This window comes from Terrapene carolina, unplaced genomic scaffold, assembly GCF_002925995.2.
Source record: "Terrapene carolina triunguis isolate 2854851 unplaced genomic scaffold, T_m_triunguis-2.0 Scaffold68, whole genome shotgun sequence".
Lineage (NCBI taxonomy): Eukaryota > Metazoa > Chordata > Testudines > Emydidae > Terrapene > Terrapene triunguis.
The window spans coordinates 19,058,630-19,072,743 of NW_020664419.1; the positions used below are offsets into that span (position 1 = coordinate 19,058,630).

Here is a 14,114-nt window from a genome sequence, read left to right on the forward strand (position 1 = left end):
GGAGTGGTTGCAAGAGCTCTGGAGGACAGGATTAAAATTCAAAATGATGTGGACAAACTGGAGAAATGATCTGAAGTAAATAGGATGAAATTCAATAAGGACAAATGCAAAGTACTCCACTTAGGAAGGAACAATCAGTTGCATACATGCAAAATGGAAAATGACTGCCTTGGAAGGAATACTACAGAAAGGGATCTGAGGGTCATAGTGGATAACAAGGTAAATATGACTCAGAGTAACACTGTTTGGGGGAAAAAAAGGCAGCAAACATCATGCTGGGATATATTAGCAGGAGTGCTGTAAGCAAGACAGGAGGAGTAACTCTCCACTCTACTCCGTGCTGATTAGGCATCAGCTGGAGTACTGTATCTAGTTCTGGCACCACATTTCAGGAAATATGTGGACAAACTGGAGAAAGTACAGAGGAGAGCAACAAAATTAGTAAAGGTCTACAAAATGTGACCTATGAGGAAAGACTGAAAAAAATTGGTTCTCTTTAGTCTGGAGAAGACTGGGGGGGGGGAGGGGGGTGAAGAGAGGGGCGGTGTGTGTGTGTGTGTGTGTGTGTGTGTGCGCGCGTGCGTGAGAGAGAGAGAACGAACGAGAACATGACAGTTTTCAAGTACTTAAAAAGGTTCTTACAAGGAGGAGAGAGAAAAATTGTTCTCCTTAACCTCTGAGGCTGAGACAAGAAACAATGGGCTTAAATTGGAGCAATGGAGGTTTAGGTTGGGCATTAGGAAAAACGTCAGGGTAGTTAAACACTGGAATAAACTGCCTAGGGAGATGTGGGATCTCCATCACTGGAAGTTTTTACGAGCAGGTTAGACAGTCATCTGTCAGGGATGGTCTGGATAATACTTAGTCCTGCCTTGAGTGCCGAGGACTGGACTAGAAGACCTCTTGAGGTCCCTTCCAGTCCTACAATTTACTATGATATTTCCATCCGTAAGTATGCAAAGTTGCAGCTACAAAGAAAGCTTGAGTTCATATTTCAATGAGGAACAGGAACAAGGTAGGGCAAGATTACAATTTTGCTTCCATTATTTGGCTGGAAATATATCATTACAAGAATGAGTTATCAGAGAAGCAGCATATTAACACAGGAACATTAAAAAATATAATTTGCATTTAATCTGTGTATACATACATGTATGTGTTCAGTGAGAAAAGGCTCTTCTCTCTGCACTATAACTTTTAACATGCCTTGTCTACCTTCAGTTAAAATTATTTGCAACCATAGCAGCTAACAGTTTTTGCCACTGCCTGAACCCTAAAATGGCACATGGATTCCTTCCAGCAACTAGTTCAGTACTCTTTGCAGTGCTGACAGAACCCTTGCTACGCCCACTTGACCAGTCCTCCCTCCTTTCTTCCAATTCTCTGTACAGCAGGATCTCTCAGTTTGTACTGCTCCCCATGCAGCACACAGAGCTGCACTAGCATGTCCATACCTGTTAAGGTTGGAGATTCAGAATTCCTGCAGTTTTATGCAAATAACCCAATGCCCTAATCTGCATGCTTGGTGAATATGCATATCCTTAGATACATAAATGGCAGCATATTTCCTTAACACCAGATCTTAAGACTGACAAAGCTGCAGCATGGAGGAACAAACTTTAGGAACTGTAACACTCCCGGGTGGTTTTGGCATCTTACCAGAGTTAACATCCAAGAGGGATGGGGGAGGGATAGCTCAGTGGTTTGAGCATTGGCCTGCTAAACCCAGGGTTGTGAGCTCAATCCTTGAGGGGGCCACTTGAGGGATCTGCGGCAAAATCAGCACTTGGTCCTGCTAGTGAAGGCTGGGGGCTGGACTCAATGACCTTTCAAGGTCCCTTCCAGTTCTAGGAGATAGGATATCTCCATTAATTTAATTTAATTTTAAAAAACTCTGGTGGGTCTACCTGGCTGCTTTTGGTCCTCGACCCTATGGAAGGTTTCGGTTGGGTTGCTAGCCTGGTGCTGCTTGCTCTGGATCAGGAGGCAGATCTGTCTACCTACTGTAATCAGCTGTGAAATACTCTGCTTGGGCATATGGCTCCTACCTGGGTGTCTAGTTCTGGCTACACCTTGCAGGGGAGGCTCTAGATGCCTCTGCACATTGCTCCTTGGTTGGGGGAGGGAAGGGGAGAATGGAAAGGAAGCAGCTTTTGGCTGCTATTCGGTTACAATCCCAAGTGACCACATAACCAGGTTCTGGAAAACTTTTTTTTAAGCCCTATAAAAATCCACCCACCAGCTGCTCATTTTTAAGCTTACATCACTCAAATATTTACAGGACTATAACAAGTGAAAGTTTAATACTAGAAGTTAAACTCTAATTTTAATCCATTAGTGAAGAAGTTTATTCTATAAAAAGAAAATGATGAGAATGGTAGAGTTTCTATTATGCCTACTAGAGAATAATAAGTGTCTAGAAATTCTAGATGGATGGGAATATGTACAGTCATTGGTAAACAACAACAGGGGTAAAGCGAGCGTGCCGAATCCCGTCGCTGGACAGGCTGAAAAACTAATAGGCTATGTGCTGCAAAAAACAAAAATATCTTAGAGAGTGTACCAATACCTACAGTCAGATACAAAAGTGTAGCAGGCCTAATCAGTTAGATTGGGAACTATCAGCGATTTTGTTTTAACTTATAGAATTGCAAGCTTTTATTATGGGAAGCGTGCATAGCTTTTTGCCTGAGGAATAAATATGCTTAAAAAACCACACAGCACATACTGTGTAATTCACTCTTTATTTCATGACCTTTGTGGTGTTTGGAATTCCCTCTCCCTCCTGGTTGAAAGTCACAACCAATATGGGAAAAGCTGACCAAATTTTCCAAGAATGCACCAACACAAAACATGATTAAACAGCCTAATAGGTTTAGACATGAAAACAGGATTTAAGAATAGCTGCTACATGGCTACAAAAACTGTACCACACCATGTTGAACCACGTGGCTTCATAAAAAGAGCAGAACTTCATTAAGATCTGCAAACCTGCTAGAAAAGCATGATTAGAATTTCTTAATTATACTTAAAAAAAAAAAAAAAATCCACCCCCTTCCCCAGTGCCAAATCTAATCCTCAAAGGAGAGCTATTTGTATGCAACTGCGGGAGTTATGTCAGTTCCCTGAGTTACTAAGGAGCAAAAAAGGTTTTGCTGGCTGGCAGAGCATTCTTTCCGCACGATTAGAACCTCATGCCACTCTCCAAAAACAGAAACATCACAACAAAACTCACAGCTAGGCTTTAATAAGCTAATTTCCATATAACCACAAATTTCATCTTAAAAAAATGATTCAATGATGGAGAAAGATATCAGAGGACTTCATTTATCAGGGCTGTCATGCTGTTCATTTACAAGACTCAAGCACGGCAAGCTTCCCACTGACATTGCCCTCCCAGCATGCTTCATTCGGATATGGAAGAAATTAGGAACTTTTAGGAGTAACAGAGAAGTTTAGTCTCTATGGCCCATGCAGATCTCTGCTTCGGTTGAATCTGCTAATTAGTGCAAATCTGTTAATTAGTGAATTTGTCATGTTGGGGCTGGAACTGAGACCCACCAAACTCATCTTGTATAGAGATCACAAAACAGCCATTAAATGGAAGCAACTTTTAATCCAGGGGTCGGCAACCTCTGGAACGCGGCTCGCCAGGGTAAGCACCCTGGCGGGCCGGGCCAGTTTATTTACCTGCTGACGTGGCAGGTTCGGCCAATCGCGGTCCCCATTGGCCGCGGTTCGCCGTCCCAGGCCAATGGGGCGGCGGGAAGCGGCGCGGGCGAGGGATGTGCTGGCCGCGGCTTCCTGCCGTCCCTGTTGGGCTGGGACGGCGAACTGCGGCCAGTGGGGGCCGCGATTGGTCGAACCTGCCGCATCAGCAGGTAGATAAACTGGCCCGGCCCGCCACGGTGCTTACCCTGGCGAGCTGCGTGCCAGAGGTTGCCAACCCCTGTTTTAATCCCTACTGAGGTAGGCTGGATTCATCTGATGATTTACCTGTGAAAGGCTTTGTAGCTCACTAGCAATGCCCTGAGGTATCCAGTCCCTCTAAAAGGAACCGCTCCCATTAACCACAATACAAAACACTAAAAATGCAACAAATATTTACGCAGCATCTAAGTTTGTGTCTAAATATGATGGCTTTACACTTTAAAATAATTTTAAAAGTTACAATTAATTTCAAAGTCATCAAAACAATTTAGAAAGAACTCCGCCCTCTCCCCCCCTCTCCCAAATGGGTCATAAGGAGGCTTTGAACCCAGTCTTCAGATCACCATTAGAAATCTCTTCTACATCATCAGAAATAACTGGAAGAAAAACAGCCTTTTACCTCGATATGAAGCCCGCGGAGGGAAACAAACGTAATCCAATGGCAAGTAACAGTCAATTATTTGTGAGACTGCATGAGATGTTGCAAAGTATGATGTATGGGGCATTTAAACTATGATAGCAGGGAGAAAATACGTGTTTCCTATCTAATAGCACATATGACAAAAGCAGATTTTCAGTTTTCAATTTGCAACATTTACACTGCCTCATTACAACCATCTGGAAAATGGGCTTTTAATTAAAATATGAAAAGTGCCACTAAAATTCAGCATTCACTGGAAATATACAATTATTTTAGATATTAACATTACTGATGAACACTGCTATTTCGTTTGAACCTACCTTTCTGCAATAATGTGACCTCACCATTCTCTTTCTTGATCTCATTAATTATTTTATGTTTCTTCTTTTCTTTCTGCTTCTCTCTGTCCCTCTCTTTAATTTTGTCTTTGATTTGATCTGAAAGGGAAACATTTTAAGACTGAGCAGAAACAGAAGAGTTTCACATGAAATTGTCACACGTATGTTCCATACTACACAAAGGGTCTAATCAGTCTGGGGAGGGAGTGGGAAAGGAAGAGCTATTTAAGTCACAGGACTTGGACAATCAAACATTTACAAGTATCTCATATCTGTTGTACAATATTGAAAGTTTGTCTAGCTATGCTGAACTTCTGTTTTCTGGTTCTGTTGAACCAACTGTACACAAACTTTTATACACTCTGGTACTGTATCAGTGGTTAAAACAGTTTATGCATATTCATCACAAGTCAGTACTTCTGGCTATGTTTATATTTCATTGCAAGTAGATTTGATTTCTTGAAGTTCACAGGTTCATTAAATATTTTGTCTATTTCTTATCCTCCAAAGAAATCCAAAAGAAAAATTGGAATTTGCATTTTCCTACAGGCATGTCCACAACAGCAACTCTGCCCCAAAATATCCTCAACCTGAATACTCCATGTTGCAAATGAAACTTCAAAGGATACTTGAAAGATTCGAGTTGGTTTTACATTTGTCACTATTGCTGACCTGTTTGAAACTAACACTCCAGCCAAATCTGGAAATGCAAGATCTTTTACATGGAATGCCCTGGTTTCAGTGTAGCATAAACAGCAATTAGAATTAGATGTTAGTTTCAGATGGAAATGGAAGAGAAATATCAGGCCAGCTAGGCCTCTCCTTTTGCAATATTGTATTGGCACAAGAAGAATTCTTTTTAAATTTTAAGCGTCCCAAGCATTAGGGCTTTCACCACTTTTCCACAACCTAATAATGCTTACCTGGAAGATTGTCTCAATATTCAGTTTTAATTTTCCCCCTTTTAAATTCAGTCTGGGTTTTATCACCATTTGCCATGGCTCTGACTTCTGAAGACTGAGCCATATAAGTAAGTTTTTGCACTTCATTACATAGAACAGTAAGTACTGGATCCATAGGTGTATGCTCTTGAGGACTGGCTCTTTCAGCAGAGGCCAACTCTCGGGACTACGCATTTATGCTCAGTCAAATGCCATCTTTATTCCTGGAGGAATTCTGCATCACTGTGCATGTGCAGAATTCATGTCTGGTGCAGAATTCTCCCCCTCTCCTCGCCCCCGGCAGAAAATACATTCTGCCCAAGAAGTGCTGCAGTTCCACCTTTTACCCACCAGAGTCCGCTGTGGTACCAGAACCACCAGCAGCATGAACGCAGCCGGTGGTTCTGGTGCCACAGCGGACTCTGGTGGGAAAAGTTGGAACTGCCGCACCTCTTGGGCAGAATGTATTTTCGGGGGGAAGGGGGAAATGGGAGAAGTTGTTCATCACAGCACCCTGCCCACAGAGCCAGGTTAGGACAGAGTGGGGCACACAGAACTGCTGGGCGGGGGGGTCCACAGACTGGGGTTCAGAATGGCTGGGGCGGACAGACTAGGGCACAGGCTCAGGAGCTAGTGGGGTGACAGCGTTGAGCCAGGGGTTGAATGGGAGTGGGGATGCAAGGCCACATGGGGATGGGGGGGGAGGAGGCTGCAGAGACCCCTGAGGATGGGGGGGGGGGGGGGGGGGGGGGGGGGGGGGGAGGTTGGGAGACAGGGCAGATGTGCCTGATTGAATGGGAGAGGCTTGGGGTCAGCCAGGTTCTGCATGGGGGAGGCTCCCCAACTCCTTAACAATACAGCCCATCCCCCCAAGAAACCTGTTCCATACTTCTCAAACCCACATCCAACAACCCTCCAAGTTCACTCCAAGCTCCTTACCTCTACCTCAGCTCCTCTGCTACCCCTGACTCCCCCCAAGCCTTTGCATGGTTTCTGATGAGTGCAGGAAATACAGTTATGTATTGTAATTTAAATGAATTACACAGTTCTATATTAATATGCCTAGTAAGGAATCTATTTGTCAAAAAAAATTACCAGAATTTTTTTTTTGGTCTGTATTGTTACAGACATACTTGCTGACAGGTATTTTGAAATAGATTACCAAAATAACTGAAACTGGTATGATTATATTGTGTTATTTTGACAAATAAAATATGCAGAATTTTAAAATATTGTGCGCAGCTTTTTGGTGCAGAATTTCCCCAGGAGTAAATCTTTGTGGATTCATAGTGACTGACACCATACCAGGCTTTTTAACCCCCTCAGTGAGGTCAGAGCTGAAGCTGCTGTCACCGCACTTAAGGAACCCTGCATTTCAAAGCCAGAAGGCTTAGCCACTAATACTTCCTCAAGGGCATAGCAAGGAGGCAATTCTAATAGTCCTTTCTGGTCCTGAGGGTGCACACAGAGCAAGGAAAAAAGTTAATTACTTTCCATTAAATACTCCTGAGGGTGTTCTGTGCCAAAAAATCCTGCACCAAAATATTTAAAAAAAAATTCCAAACATTTTATTTGTGAAATAAATGTGGAGGTTCCAGCCTAGCACTGGGGAGCATAGGCCACTGGCTACACAGATGTGGGAGATCACTGTGCAGCTCCCCCTGGGACACAGAGTCAGCAGTGAGGCTGAACCAAACCCTGACAGTGCAAGGACTGGACCTGCCCCAGAAACACCCCAGGGCCCTGCCTCTCTGTGCCACGTGCATCAGGTGTGGGCAGGCAGGCTCAGCAAGATAGGACCCAAGAGTGGAGGGGATTAGCATGGGGGGATCCAGGTGTGAGTTGAGAGGGTTCTGTGTGGGGCAATCTGGGTGTAGGCAGCTCAGTGGGTGGGGAGGGGGAAGAGATCCAGGTGCGCGGAGGTGGGTGAATCTGGATGCACAGGGGCTTGTTGGGGAGGGGTTCTGGGTGTAATGGTAATGGGAATCTGAGGGGGGTCCAGGTGAAGGCGGTTGGGGTTCAGTAGGAAATGCATCAGATCCTGAGCCTAAAAAAGAAAAAACCTAATGCCTAATTAAAGACATCAGCAGCACTGGAAGTGATCTAGTCCAATAAATCCAATTCCAAGGACCTGGCAAGGTTCCTGATCCACCTGCTATCACAGTTGTAAGGAAATGAGGTAGTCTGTGTGCAATGTCCCTTTTACAGATGCACCCTTCAAATGTTCAGAACCACAAAGGTAGGGGCAGGGGACATGAAAGCGCCAGTCCAAGTCCTCTAGCACATCAAGAATGGGTATGTGAAGAGGCCCCTTGAAGAAGTACCACATTTTAAAGTGACTCACATGGAAACAAGTTTTGGAGATATTTTAGGCTGCATTCCATATTCAACATATTGAATTCACATGAAATACAAAGGAATTTTGAGAAGATGCCAAAATTGAGATATGGCCCACAGTTCACAATATTGTTATTAAAGTTGATTTAAAACTTTTAGAGAAACAAACTCAAGCACTATAGTACTTATGTAGAACAGCTATTTATTAATCAAGACGTGCAAAACTCCTTCACCAAGATAAGAGCCAATACACAGCAAATGACATTTAAAAAAATAAAAAGTATTGCCATTAAATCTAAGATTATATTTAGTGGGTGCCCTCCTTTAAGCTTTTTTTTTTTTTTTTTTTTTAAACCCTTTTGAAAAACAGAGCACTAGAGAACTGCTGAGATTATGTGATTCCACTCAGAAAAAGAAAAATAGTAAAGGTTCTTGCTTATTCTTCCAAATTATAAAGAAATATAAGCTAATCATAAGAATCTTCTAGGATATATTTCAACCACATGTTGATAGGGTAATCTAAAAATATATTGGCATAAGTGGATCAAATTCTGGCTGAAAAATCCAAGGCCAACAGCAGGAACCCAAGACAGACGTTAGATAACCTTATTCTGATTCACCTGGAAATCGGTGGAGACTGTTCTAGAAATCTTAAAGTAGCCACAGATGGGCATTCTACCCTGAAGTTCAGAGGCTTCACAAACTGTGTTCCACAAACACATATGATTCATACTTTGCAAATGTATATGAAGTGAGGGTGCATGGGGCTGACAGCAGTCTGTATATAGATTGTTGTCTGCATCTATAAAAGGAGTGTTAGGAGCCTTTTGGTGCAGCTACATAACTTGACCTCTAATGTCAAAATAAACTTTCAATCATCATTTATTAAGCACCACAGATGTACACTATATACAGCATAGTTTAGCAGCAGAGAGATGACAGACTGAAAGGATTTAAAATGTAAAAATAGGACACAAATAAAAACCTATACCCAATCTTCTTTTAAGCAGTTTCTTGAAGGTGGAGACTGATGGGGGTTGATATGTTAGTGAAGTAATATTAAGCAAGATATTTACAAGTTTTTTTGTTTTGTTTTTGTTTTTTAAAAGACATGCACCATACATTAAGACTCAGAGTACGTACTGTATATCAACTCTCACACACAACATAATTACATCTTGCAAAGGACAAACACCATTGTCCACAAAACAACCAAATCACCTCCTCCCCTCCCTACTTGAGAAAATAGCACTTGGACCATCCTGAATATCAGTAAGCTTGTGATTCATTAAATCTGAAGAGGGAGCAATCTCCAGAGCCAAAAACCCAACACCAGAAGTGTCCTGCCCCCACAACTCACTCATGGCATTAACACCTGAAGATTTAGTTCAAGCATCTGGGCTAACCTCAGCTGATCACAAGGAGAAAGTTTCAGATAGCAAATAACCTAACCAGGGTGGATAAAAAAAAAATAAAAAATCAATGATTTAAAAAAATAAATAAAAAATGATTTTGATAAAATGCTTTTTGAGGGAAAAGAACACCTATCTAAAGATAAAGATATCTTTGAGCTATAACGTATCTCATCATGGAATAGGGATTATAAATTCTATAGTATGAGACAATATATTCATGTAATGTTTAAGAAAAGTTTTGTAAATAAGTTACAATAGTTCATGGATTAGGGACCCAATTTTATGGGGTTTCAGGGGCTTCTGTATAGATTAATCTTTCTATCTACGCAATGGGACTCAGTGCTCAGTCTAGAAGATACCATCAAAGATGCTTAGTTTTGCAGTTCTTAAACTGTGGATTTGTGTCTCCAGAGAAAATATGCTTGTTAACAGCAAAAATGTGTTTAAATAAATAAATATATAGAGGTGAGAAATAACAGACCTCAACCCTATTGTCCCTCTGCAAATTTGTGTACACAGAGTCAATCCCTTACCTCTCACTAAAAGTGCAAATTTTCAAAAAGTTCAATGAATAGAAGATTGTTGGGGGCGGAATAGGTCTGGACAAGGAGAAGAAGTCTGGAGAGAAATGTGAGAAGGGAGGGACAGGCAGTAGAAACAAAAGTGAAACTGTTTAAGCAGCATATTCCAGAAGTCTCAAGGTCTTTCTGAGTGTAGCCTTCATTGATTTGAGATCTACCATACTATTCTCTCACTAGAAGAGAAAACTTATAATGGCAGCAGGCCGTAAAAGAGACCCAATTTGGGAATATTTTAATGAAGTTCCTCTACCAGTGGGTAAGACAGGCATGCATGCAAAATGCAAACAGTGCAACAAAGAAATGCAAGGCCTGGTTGCCCGAATGAAACAACATCACAAGAAGTGTTCCTTCTCAGGAGGAAGCTGCGTTGAAGATGATGAAAGGCACATGTCTGAACATGCAGGATCTTCAGATTGGTAAACTTTATTTCATACTTTTCTTAAGGACTGCCGGTCTTCCTTCTGGACTGTTCTTGAATTCTCATGTTTCAGAAAAAAATATAGTTGTTACTCTATGGTACTATCATTTTAGATGCAGTTGTGATAAAAAATAAATAGCTGAAATAAGCTGATCTTCATTTTACAATTTCCCCTTTAAAGTAATACTGAGTGTCAGTGAATGCAAGGAGTAATACTAAATGAGCAGTATGATAATAATAATTAAATAACTGCACTGACTTTTGTTTAGGAGAATCCATCCTCAACCTACAGCATTTTGAAGACTATCCACCTTCAAGATCACCATCATTTTCTATAGTTTCAAAGTTATCTGCCAATGATAGTGTTTCAGTCACATCATGTATGTCACATGACCACAGTATATCACCTGAAGCAAAAAAAAGAAAAAAAATCTCCATCATCCAGAAATCACCATACATAAATTTGGGATAAGAACCAGCAGATTACAAAGAGAGGTAATTGATGAAAAAATTGCCTGGTTTGCTTATGCAACAAACTCTCCTTTCCATATGATTGAGAACCCACACTTCATTAACATGGTTCAGTTATTAAGACCAGGATACAGTCCACCCAACAGAGCAGAAGTCACAGGCAAATTGCTGGATAAAGTGTATGAAAGAGAAATTGAGCAGTGTGCAAGATGTCTAGAGGGTGAAATTGTTAACCTGAGTCTTGATGGGTGGAGCAAGGTCCACAATTATCCTGTTGTATGTGCTTGTGTGACAATAGAAGAGAATGTCTTCCTTACAGAAACAATTGATACATCATAAAATGCACACACAGCAGCATACTTAAAAGAAGTAGCAGAAAAAGCTATAACAAACAAAAAAAATTTAAATGTCTAGCACACAACTTGGTCACAGACAATGCTGCAAATGTATCCAAGATGAGAAGAAATTTAGAAGAGAGTCCCAAGCTAATGACATACAGTTGAAGTGCTCATTTGATGCACCTCCTAGCCAAAGACTTCAGTGGGGCTTAGAGAGACTATTTTTGAACATTTAAAAAAAAAAGGGGGGGGGGGGTAAAATATGCATCTCGTATATGCCACAACACCCTGGCTATAAAGGTTTCAGTTGTATTAGTTTGGAGGAGCTGCATAACACACTTGCATGATCACCACTTTTGAAGAATGCAGGAGTTTCAAATTCATGTTGATACAGGCTTCATACTATGTTCAACATTCTCTATTTTATATACTATCTAAACACTACACCTACCACTGAAATGCAATCAACTAAAACAAGAAATGATGACTGTTTAACAGCATACTCTGCTGTTAGATCAACACAAAGAATCCCACTGCAAGGAAATCTTCGTTCCCACCCCAAGATACAAACCAAGGAATATTTACTGAACTAACTCAGAATTAAATGAGAAATGCAGAGTCCCTCTCCAAATCAGACAGGCTTGCTTTTATTTCAAGGGGTGGGGAGAGGGAAGGGAAGAGATGGGTGTGGGCTTTGTTTTTGTTTTTTAAGATTGAGAATTACCCATTCCCTTTTGTACAATAAACAGCCTTTCGAATTTAATTACTGCATTTTCCAGTATTAGTATCTACTAACCAGGTATCTTGCTGTTATCAACAATTTTCTAATTTTGCCTTCCAGCAACATGAAATCTGAGGGAAGGACAATCCTGTTCAGAATTACAAAATTTAGCCTAAGGTCTATTGGGGGCTTTCTATACATATAGTGTTTTAAAATGAATGATCATAAAACAAGTCAGTCAAATTATCCCCAGTCTTGGAAGCAGAATACATGCAAAACAAATGGTAGCAGCCACATTTTGAATATCGTATCCCTAAGCCTATGAAGCCGCAAGAGAGGTTTAACCAGTCTGGTTTAGAACTGGAAGCAACAAGCTTTAGGACCTTATAGAATGTCAAAGGCTGTGGCTCAGGGGTTCTCAAACTGGGGTCGGAACCCCTCAGGGGGTTGCAAGGTTATTACATGGGGGGGGGGGTCACGAGCTGTCAGCCTCCACCCCAAACCCCGCTTTGCCTCCTGCATTTATAATGGTGTTAAATATATTTAAAAGTGTTTTTAAATTTATAAGGGGGTTCACACTCAGAGGCTTGCTATGTGAAAGGGGGTCAACTGTACAAAAGTTTGAGAACCACTGCTGTAGCTGCTTTGCGTTAGTTTTCCAGATAGTAACCCACATCAGTAGTCAATCACAGATTACATTCTAAGTGTTCTTCCTCTGCCTCCTCCCTTTGATTTAAAAAGAACTGTCATAAGGCAAAATATTTACAAATTACTGTTAAAGGATAGTCAATGTTGCTAACACCGACTGTGCTACATTTAGGAAAAAATTAAGAAGAGTGAATGTAGAATATTGGTCTTAGTCTGCCCCTCCTCATTTTAATACTAATACTTTTTAAAAGTGAAATCTCAAATATCCATTTGAAATCCACTTATTTGGTTATGTAGATACAGAGGAATGTTTAACAGTTTAAGAACACTACTTCATAGGTTGTGACACCTGCATATGTGAAGTGCAGGCAAACACACAATAGCAGGCCTCCTAGACTTGTGTGCAAACAAAACACACAGCATTTCTGGAATACAGAAAGAGTTATTTTCTTCTTATTCAAACAGCCAGAAAGGTTTGGCTGGTGTCCCTTTAAGCAGGGAAGAACAAGATCCTGGAAGAACAGAACTTGGAATCGGAAACGTTATTCCAGAAATCTCCTTGCCAGTGGAGAGAAGGAAATTTTCCCTCGTGAACGGCAAAGAAAGACTTCCTTACATTTCTGTAAGTTTCTGAAGAATTTAAGTTTTCATCTAAAAGATATAAGGGTTTAGTCTTCATGGTTCCAAAGAAGGCCTTCTAAACATATACAAATGCAGTTTTGGTTTTCTGAATATGCAGGAAACAGCCTGAAGAGAGGTATGAATTTACAAATTTAAGGCCCCAAACCCAGCCTGAGCACTAGGGAGTTCTGCCAGGGATTGGAAGAGGAGGAACAGGACATTGCATCAGCACAGCAAACAAGGCCACCAACTCCAGTTTTAGGGCTAAGGACTATGCCACTTGTATCTTAACTATGTGCAGAAGAATGATCAGTTATTCTGTACAGCAGCAATCAACCTCAGCCCAAGTTTCTGCTGCACAATAGCATGCAGAGCTGGATTCTAGTGTGCATCTCTATATATGCTCTCCACGTCCTGTCCCCTCACAAAATAAAACCTGTAAGAATATTCTGTGGGAACAAAACAGGAACAGGATTTGCCCTCCAGAGAAGTATATACTCCCTCAATTCTTCTCAGAAAGTGAAGCTTCTCTCAGTTTTAGTTTTATATTTCAAAACTAAACTTCTGTATGTCTGGAACTTCTAAGAGAATTCCACCATCTCCACAAGTGCCCTCACACTTAATGTGCACTTAAATATATCCTATTGATCACTACTGCTCAATCTAATGAGATACTGGACGACCTGTAAGAAAGCTGATCAGAAGCTTCTGGAAAGTTTATAATGATAGCTGGAATGGAAAAGTCTGAGGAAGTTCCTACTGTCTACGTTCTGAAAGTGAAATAAGACTACCAATTCCTACTTCACTGAGGAAAGAAAAGGGGAGTGAGGAAGTGTTCACATGAAGCATCATATAGAATATGAAGGAAACGAAAGCAAACCGAATAAAGGAAAAGGGTTAAATTATAAAAAAAAAAAAAAAAGAAGGAGAGGCA

The 14,114-nt window shown here is 41.0% G+C and overlaps 1 protein-coding gene across 3 annotated transcripts in view; it reads right to left on the minus strand.

Annotated features, from left to right (window-relative positions):
- The window catches only part of RSBN1L (round spermatid basic protein 1 like), an 84,458-nt gene that overhangs the window by 59,642 nt on the left and 10,702 nt on the right, over positions 1–14,114 (minus strand). For 2 of the 3 annotated variants that reach the window (XM_026648672.2, XM_026648670.2), the window contains exon 2: positions 4,672–4,788. The exons of the other annotated variant lie outside the window; for it this stretch is intronic. In XM_026648672.2, coding sequence (XP_026504457.1) covers positions 4,672–4,788 — 117 coding nt within the window. The remainder of the gene's footprint in view (positions 1–4,671; positions 4,789–14,114) is intronic. 3 annotated transcript variants of the gene reach the window in all.